At 36.5% G+C, this 9512-nt stretch overlaps 1 protein-coding gene across 2 annotated transcripts; it reads left to right on the top strand.

Moving 5' to 3' along the window:
- The first annotated feature begins 1640 nt into the window (after window positions 1-1640).
- LOC113076027 (membrane protein MLC1-like) lies at window positions 1641-9459 on the top strand. 2 transcript variants are annotated; one of them, XM_026248673.1, is made up of 12 exons: window positions 1641-1691; window positions 3443-3687; window positions 4843-4932; window positions 5022-5075; window positions 5422-5523; window positions 5762-5863; window positions 7811-7879; window positions 7977-8093; window positions 8188-8244; window positions 8426-8548; window positions 8793-8942; window positions 9205-9459. In XM_026248673.1, exons 2-12 carry the CDS (start codon window positions 3448-3450, stop codon window positions 9283-9285), a joined length of 1185 nt encoding a protein of 394 aa, XP_026104458.1. In that variant the 5' UTR covers window positions 1641-1691; window positions 3443-3447; the 3' UTR covers window positions 9286-9459. The 2 variants fall into 2 exon arrangements, with proteins under 2 accessions (XP_026104458.1, XP_026104457.1); XM_026248672.1 differs by having other exon boundaries at window positions 8790-8942.
- Window positions 9460-9512: the final 53 nt, after the last annotated feature.

The following is a 9512-nucleotide window of genomic DNA, read 5'->3' as shown; positions in this document are numbered from 1 at the left end:
TAAAAATGAAAATGTAAGTTTCTCTTTGCTAAGCTCACAAACTTTAGACTTCTATTTGCCTCATGAACCCCTAAATTAGTTTTGAAAGCTATTATAGTGAATCAATAATGCTTCTGCAGGGTTTTCTGTGGCTTGGCATGCCTCAAGTATGTGTGTACGTGTCCACATGAGCGTGTGATCTTTTGTGTAGAGAATATCAGAGGGCAGTGAAGTGTGCATGGTGGCCAGCCAGTGAAGGGGCTGTTTAAAAGGTATCCATGGATACTGACTTTCAAGGACACTTTTGAACAGTAGCATTGATGTGAACGAATACAGCCGTGAGCATTTTTACATACATACGCTCGCTCTCCTCCTGTTTATCTGTTTTATACATAAAGCCAAAATATGGGCATTTGTGATTGTGATGCTAAATAGATTGGATTCAATTGCTTCAAAAGATGTGTATGATAAAATAATTGAATCTTCTGAAATGTGCTAGGATTAAAGACCCCGTTTATTAACCCACTGGTTGCAAAACTTCAGAAGCCCTGTGGGATGTCCCGAATCTCTAGTTTGTTTTTTCCACCCTAGTAAAACGGAGGCCCAAGTGGGAGGAGTCAAGAGCGAAGTGCAGGACTGCACAGTTTAGTTTGAACTTGTTATGCAACGAGAACTGTGTGTGTCTTGTGTCTTGTTTGTTGACACACACACCACCAGTCTAAACCAGTAAAAAAAAATGGGGATAATTGAGTTTATATATATATATATATATATATATATAGTTTATATGGTAAGTCTCTTATGCTCTTAGAGGCTTCATTTATTTGATAACAAGCACACTAAATACAGTAATATTGTGAGATGTTATTACAATTTTCTTTTTTATATATATATATATATATATTTATATATAATTTATTCCTGTGATGCAAAGCTGTATTTACAGCAGTCATTACTCCAGTGATTCACCAGAAATCGTTCTAATATGCTGATTTTGTGACATTTATTATTGTTATAAGAGTTGTTATAAGAGTTGTACAGTTTAATATTTAAAAAAAAATTGAATGTTGGAATGATTTCTGTAGGATCATGTTACACTGAAGACCGAAGGAAAAGCTTCTGAAAATTAAGCTTTGCCATCCTAACAATAAATTACATTTATATTTCATAATATTTCTTACTTTTGAAAACAAGCACTGATGAGCATAAGATACTGCTTTCGAAAACTCAAAAATGTATTAATTATTCTTACTTTTGTTTGGAAAGCAATCACATGCATGAAGAAAGAAAACATTTGTGGGTGCCTGATTGTGTGTACATGGGAAAACTCTTTGTGTGTTCTTTCTGTGTGTGTTTTTGTGTGTATGGCAGCGAGAGCTGTTGATTTATGTGTGAGTTCTCTCATTGAGATGAACAGAGCAGGAAGAGGCTCTGGTCTCAGCAGCCCCTGATCTGAGCCCCATCTCTCCGCTCTATTTGCATTCACTGGCTAAAACTGGCTGGCAGGGCAACACTCTCAACTTTCTGTTCCAGGCTTTGAAGCGTTCCAAAACTTTTTTTATTGACTTGGAGTGGAGAGAGAGAGAGAGAGAGAGAGAGAGAGAGAGAGGAGAGGAACAAGAGGAAGAAGACAAAGATAAAGTACAACTAATACTTTCCACAGGAACAGGTGGTCCAAGCTGAAATAAACAGTGTCTTGAAGCTAGAGGCAGGTGAGTGGGAAGCAAATATTAAGATAAAGAGCACTGGAGAGATAAGATGAATGAATGCAAGTGAGGCTCAGAATGGAGTTGAGGAGAAGAGGCTGAAGGAGGGGTTCATGTGTTTCAAACTTATTTATGAATCATTGCCTTCATGCATTATCCCTGCACTGCATCCTCTTTATTACACTGTGTTCCTGTGGCTGTTTACAAGACCATGAACATGCTTTATATTCATTGTGCGTGTGGGTTTTCAAGAAGGAACAGTTTGATTGCATTTTTTCTTCATTGTTGACCAAAATGTTTTTTTTTTTTTTTTTTTTCCTGGATGCAGAGATATTGGTAATTATTAGTGAAATGTAGCACTGAGAGCCCATAGGTCTTGTATGATTATTTTATCTGCGCAAAGCAGAAAATTGTGTTTTTAGCACACTTTTGTGTTCTTGGAGCATTTTCAAGCCCTACTTTCTTCAGATCGTAAAAATATAAAAAGCATTTTTCAAAAGCTTGTCACGGAGTGTAAAATGCAGCGGGTTGTGGTTATGTCACTGTGAAGCCATTGTTTTCTGCTCCATATGTTTTTTTCAGCTGTGCCTAATTAAGACATTTTTATGTAAATTTATTAAATGAAGCAATACGCTGAAAGTAAATCTGTTCAGTCTGCCACTTTTTATGTTAGCAAAATATTGGAGAGAATATAAACATGTGTTGATATCATTAGTTAGTTTTTGTGAAACTTCTCTGTTGTTCGAGAAGACTGTAGGGGATGATATTAAAATGTCTGACCGATACCGTTAAGGCGATAATTACCATATATATCAACAACAACAGTAATAATAAAAACAACATATATTTAATTACAAAAAATATTCTATTGATAAATAATAATAATTAGTAGTAGTAGTAATTATTATATAAGACTAGTAGTAGTAGTAATTATTATATAAGATTATATCAGATAATTATTATATATAGAATTTATTAATATTTTGTATTAGATTTTATTTTAATATTTTCAGTTTTCATTTACATTTTTAGTAATTTTGTTATGTGCTTTTGTCATTATTATTAGGAGAAGTAGTATTTTAGTTGGTCATTGTAGTACTTCAATTTAATTTAATTTCAGTTATTTTCCAAGTTCTTCATATAATATTTATAGGGCAACAAAACAATGTTTTAGTTTTAGTTGACAAGAGGAAAACATTTTTACTGTAAAATAAAACAAAATTTATACACAATTTTATATAAACTAAGTAAAAATGAAATGCTGAAAACTAAAATCGATCATTTTAAATGCTAGAGATTAACTGAAACTGCACATCAGAATATACAATATAAAAATTACATTTGCTAAAGATTGCATTTAACAATGTTATTAAATTGTTAAAATTTTTAATGATTAACATAAAGTGACTGTAAGATTAACATTGATGGATTTGGCAGATGCTTTTATCCAAAACAAATCTGCATTACATTCAGAGTATGCATTTTATCAGATCCTCAGTTTATGCATTCCCTGGGAATACATGAGATATATTTTTCATGGAATTCAAATGCTCTGAGAAAAGTAACAGGTATAATGTATAATGTGTTGTATTCCTTTCAATGACTTTGGCAAACTGATGTAAGTTTGAGTGTCATCAAAAGCATCACATAGCAAACTGTGAATAGTATTAGATGTTCTGCTTCTGATAATGTTTGCATTCACTACATTTTTTGCTCACCTAGTCAATATATGTGATTTATATGGATTGGATTTCTAGGGGTCATGGATATCAGGATGCAACGAGAGGAGGCATCAGCTCAGGAAGTGTTCAGCTATGCCCAGATGTCCACCCTGGAGCGAAACAGTGGAGTAGGAACACTGAGTAGGCATCTGGAGCGGGAGAGGATGGAGAGAGACAGCTACACAGTGGATGTCAGGGCCAGTGACCTGCAGTTGGGTCAGCCCGGTCCATTACATCCCTGCTTTAGCTACAGAGTCTGGCTTTACAGCATCGTTATAGGGGTAACAGCTTTGACTCAACAGATTTTCACTCCCGTAGTTAAGAGACTTAAAAAAAATAGTTTAGCCAAAAATTCGAATTTCCTAAAAATGTACTCACTCTCAGGCTATCCAAGATGTAGATGAGACTGTTTCTTCATCAGAACAGATTAAGAGAAATTTATCATTGCATCATGTTCTCCAATGGATCCTCTGTAGTGAATGGGTGCCATCTGAAAGAGAGTTCAAACAACTGATAAAAACTCTCCTCCTGTACATACGGTAATTTCTCTACTGTGCGACAGAGAGTCGCTGGTTAGGATGCAATCGTTAACCAATTTAACCAATTTAGCCAGCCTTTTATACATTTTTGTGTTTCTTTAAAAATAATTAATGGTCAAATGGAGTCTTTAAACACCTGAGATGTAAAGTTATTCACCTTTCGACCTATAACCCATGTTGAACTTGCAAAACCTACAATCAGATCTGAGATTTCTCAATGGCAATCAGGTGAAAGGGACAAATTTAGCCGTCTAGCCCCATAGACTCCCATTCATTTTGCACTCATGGCGATCGCCCCCAGTGGAACTCTGGTGGTACTGCAACCAAAATTCGGTACAATAGGACTGAATAGGGAGTGGGAAGGCTCTCCGTAGACGGGCTCTGCTACTCCCTAGTTCCTGGGTAAAGTTCCTGCGGTGGAAAAGCGGCTTGTTGTAAAGTGTAAAGTCCATTGTCCATAATATTGCTTTTTTCCAGTGAAAAAGTCATCTTGTCTGAACCAGGAGAGAAATATGCACAGATCATGCACATTTGAACAGTTCTAAACAAATATGTTGGTGGATTTTGAGAGGTTATTATGGATTATGGATTGGTATTTCAGCTAGAAGTTAAAACTGCTTATGATGGATTTGTTTCTCAAATGCAGCGTTAATTGATGTTTTACTTGTGGATTATTGTGATGTTTTTATCAGCAGTTTAAACTTTCATTGGCTAATGGCACCCATTCACTGCAGAGGATCCATTTGGTGAGCAAGTGATGTGAAAAGTTTCAACATCTGTTCTGATGAAGAAACCAATCTACACCTTGGAGTCAATTTTCATTTTAGGGTCAAATAATCCTTTAACACACTGCTTTTCTCAAACGTCTGAGTGTATTAATATGGTTCTGATCCCCAGAGCAGCTTGCTAATAGTGGCAGCTTTCTCCCTCTACATGGGTAATGTGTTTCCAGATGCCATGGACTACCTGCGCTGCACAGCTGGATCTGTGAGTGTTTGTCCTGAATGACTCATATGCTCATGGAAGAGGCCACTGGTTCGATTGACACTCATATATGTTTTGCTTCCGGTTTGCAGAGTATACCAGCTGCAGTGGTGAGCTTCGCTATTGCCAAGAACAGACAAGTTGCAGTAAGTGAAATGATTTTCTTTTTTTTTTTTTTTTTTTTTTTTTTTTGGTAATATTGTATTATACAACCAAGTAATAAACACTTTCAGATAAAATATTCTAAAAATTCTTTATTGGAATATGTGTTTTATATTTAAACATTTTGTCAAACACTGTTCATGAGTCAAGTTTTCAGTTCATATATAAATCATAGAGTTTTCTATTTGAATTGGTGCTATATATTTAGTGTAAATAAATGTGTTTAATCACCTTAACTGAGATGCCCAATTGATTTTTTTTTTTCTATAGCAGATAAACAATTCTTTACTGTTTTACAAAAACAATGTGTAACGTACATTTTGTTTACAGGTTTCAGACTTTCAAATGGTGTACGTGTCATCCTTTGCTGTGACAACCACGTGTCTGGTGTGGTTCGGTTGTAAACTCGCCATTAGTCCCTCAGCCATCAATGTGAGAACATCACAACTCTAATGCCCCTAAAATATCTGTCTGGGACCCTAGAAATATGTCCTTCACAATTAAATGGATCGGCTCAAGTCTAGTATAATATATAGTCTAATATGACAATAGCAAAGCAAAAATGATTTTAAAGGATCTTGTAGACTTATAGCTTAAATACTAAACCATGAAAGTGCACGTAAAACATCTATACTATTAAACCCGTTACTGCTGTTTTGTCATCCTAAAGATTAACTTTAACCTGCTCCTGCTTATTGTGCTGGAGGTGCTCACGGCCAGTACTGTCATCCTGTCAGCACGCTCGGTGGACAACTGCTGCAGTCATGGAAAGGTTTGTGTGTGAGGGAGTACAGACTGCCTACGTTACAATTATTTTGGCCTGTGTTTACGCAAATTGTGTTATCAGTCAGGAAATAAATATTATATCAAATATCAAATCTAACATCTTTCATAATGAATTTTGTCTGTTAGCATGGTGCAAATTGATGTTTCCGAATTGATTAGTTTATTTTTGCCTGTAATATCTTGCCTTAATTTTTTAAGAAACTGATTCTGCAAGAGACATATAGTATACTGTGATTTAAAAAAAAATCTTAATAATGCTAAATGAACTTGTCTTTTTCTTGCTTTCATTTATTTATTTTTTATTTTAGTTTTAGTTATTTCAGTACTTTAACAGTTCTGTAAGTTGCCAAGGCAACGTTTCTTATGGTTTTTTATGGTTACGTTTTTCAGATAATAAATATACTTTTATTTCAGCTTCATTTCAATTTGCAATATGATTGCAAAATCCTTTTATGGTGCCTCCCAGCCAGCAGGATTACTAACTGTATTTGTCCCTAGCTTATACAGGTGCTGGTCATATAATTAGAATCTCATCAAAAAGTTGATTTATTTCACTAATTCCATTCAAAAAGTGAAACTTGCATATTTATTCATTACACACAGACTGATATATTTCAAATGTTTATTTATTTTATTTTATTTTGATGATTATAACTGACAACTAAGGAAAATACCAAATTCAGTATATCAGAAAATGAGAATATTGTGAAAAGGTTCAATATTGAAGACACCTGGTGCCACACTTTAATCAGTTAATTAACTCAAAACACCTGCAAAGCCTTTAAATTGTGTGCTTGTAAAAAGTGTACAAGCAATAGGGATAACCGCACCCTGGAGAGGATTGTGAAACAAAACCCATTGAAAAATGTGGGGGAGATTCAGAAAGAATGGACTGCAGCTGGAGTCAGTGCTTCAAGAACCACTACACACAGACGTATGTGAGACATGGGTTTCAGCTGTCGCATTCCTTGTGTCAAGCCACTCTTGAACAACAGGCAGCATCAGGAGTGTCTCGCCTCAAAAAGGACTGGACTGCTGCTGATTGGTCCAAAGTTGTGTGCCTTGATGAAAGTAAATTTTGCATTTCCTTTGGATATCAGGGTCCCAGAGTCTTGAGAAAGAGAGGAGAGGCACACAATCCACGTTGCTTGAGGTCCAGTGTAAAGTTTCCACAGTGAGTGATGGTTTGCGGTGCCATGTCATCTGCTGGTGTTGGTCCACTGTGTTTTCTGAGGTCCAAGGTCAACACAGTCGTATACCAGGAAGTTTAAGAGCACCTTATGCTTCCTGCTGCTGACCAACTTTATGGAGATGCAGATTTTCAACAGGACTTCACACCTGCACACAGTGCCAAAGCTTTCAGTACCTGGTTTAAGGACCATGGTATCCTTGTTTGTAATTGGCCAGCAAACTCGCCTGACCTTAACCCCATAGAAAATCTGTGGGGTATTATAAAGAGGAAGATGCGATATGTCAGACCTAACAATGCAAAAGAGCTGAAGACCACTATCAGAGCAACCTGGGCTCTCATAACACCTGAGCAGTGCCACAGACTGATCGACTAAGTATTGAGTGCTGTACATGCTCATACTTTTCATTTTTATACTTTTTAGTTGGCCAAGATTTTTTTAAAATCCTTTCTTTCTATTGGTCTTAATTTATATTCAAATTTTCTGAGATACTGAATTTGGGATTTTCTTTATTTGTCAGTTATAATCATCAAAATAAAATAAATAAACATTTGAAATATATCAGTCTGTGTGTAAGGAATGAATATAATATACAAGTTTTTGAATGGAATTAATTAAATAAACCAACTTTTTGATGATATTCCAATTACATGACCAGCACCTGTATGAATTACATTTAATATGCTCATGTCTCTCTGCTCTTTTTCTTTTCCTCCTTGCTATCATCCATCTCATTCCTCCAGCCAGTGTCTGATGGTCCTGCGGTGGTGACCCCGGCTTCGTTCCCCACTCGTCTTCTCAAGGCTTATGCCGTGAGTTGCCTACAAATGAGATTGTGTGTATGTGTGTGTATGCACTGTATATCAGCATGACATTCACTGTAGATTTGCTGCTCTCTCTCTGGTGCAGGTAATTGAGGTTATAGTGGGCATCTCCACTGTATTTGGCGGAATTATTGCTCTCAATTTGGGTGCTCTCCTCCCAGATCCATATCTTTCTGTCACTTTCTTCTGGATTCTAGTAGCTGTGAGTTCAGTCTATTATATTAAATATTAGTTTCATTCAGATTATAAGTTATCCAGAGTGACTGATATTGTTTGTGTGTGTGATTCCTCTGCAGTGTTTCCCCAGTGCCATTGCCAGCCATGTGGTGGCAGAATATCCCAGCAAGCATCTGGTGAGTCACCATCAGGGTCTCTCCAGCAATAAAGCAGTGCAATCGAACATCCCTAGAGGAAATTCACCATTCTCACTCATTTTGCTGTCTCTCTACCTTCTCTGTAGAATGAGCCCCTCTAAAGACTGTATCTTGCCTTATTTTTTCTCTTTCTTTCCCCCTCTCAATTTTACCGCTGTAGGTGGAAATGCTGATTGCTATAAGTAGTGTGACTTCACCACTGCTTTTCTCTGCTTCTGGATTTTTGTCCTACAGCATGATTAATTTTATTGAGATCTTTCTGCTTGAAGTGCCATTAACAAAGGTGAGTAATTTCTGTGCACGACACCAATCAAATCAAATTTGTTCCAAAATGTCTGATTTTGACCTTTTTGACCCCCTAAAGGGATTGCTCATCCAAAAATGAAAACTGACTCATCCTTATGCAGTTTTTTTTTTCATCTAGTATTTATATTTTATTTCGGCTTTATACATTTTCACTTTTACACCCATCTTGAAGGATGTTCAAAATGTGTTACGTTTTTGAATGCATGTTGTGCGTGCAGCAGTTGAATGACATACTGCTGCTTGTGCTGATGGGGCTGCTGCTGGTGCAGGCGGTGCTGACATTAGCCACCATAGTAAAGTGTGCTTCCTACAAGAGCCAGCTCCGCACAGGAGCTACTGAATGGGACACACTACACAAAAAACACTCTGAGGTAAACACACAAGCATACACTCTGTGAATTAGATGACAAGTCAGTTTAAGAGTAAAATAAGTTTTTTTATACTGTGTGTGTTGTACGGCTGTGCACATGTGAGCCAAGAAAAAAAAATGGAAAACTGTACTGTACAGTGCCAGCTGTAGCATCGCAGAGCTGTTCTCTGTAATTTCGTCAAAACCCACGTAAAGGGTGTTGTGATTAACAAAGGAAGACCTTAAGCTCATCTCATTTCTACTGTCTGATTCTTTTCCTACAGCAACAAACATCAAATGGCACACTAAGGGATTTTGACAGAGAGAAGGCATGGAAATCAGTGGTGGTCCAGATGGCCCAGTGACCAAAGATACAGGCACCAGAAGGAAAAAAAACAGAGAGAATAAAAGTGAAGGTACAGATATGGAGGATTATAATGTCAGTTGAAACAGGCTCATTTTGTTTTTTGGGTATGAAACTTACCGTTCTGTCATTGTTGTTAGCTGACCTGTCATATTTATGAACTGCCGTTCAAAAGTTTGGGGTTAAAACTTTTTATTTTATAAGAAAATTATTCTGCAAAGATGCATT

The sequence above is a fragment of the Carassius auratus genome, unplaced genomic scaffold (genome assembly GCF_003368295.1).
Source record: "Carassius auratus strain Wakin unplaced genomic scaffold, ASM336829v1 scaf_tig00018346, whole genome shotgun sequence".
NCBI classification, from domain to species: domain Eukaryota; kingdom Metazoa; phylum Chordata; class Actinopteri; order Cypriniformes; family Cyprinidae; genus Carassius; species Carassius auratus.
This window is presented reverse-complemented; position numbering and strand designations above follow the sequence as displayed.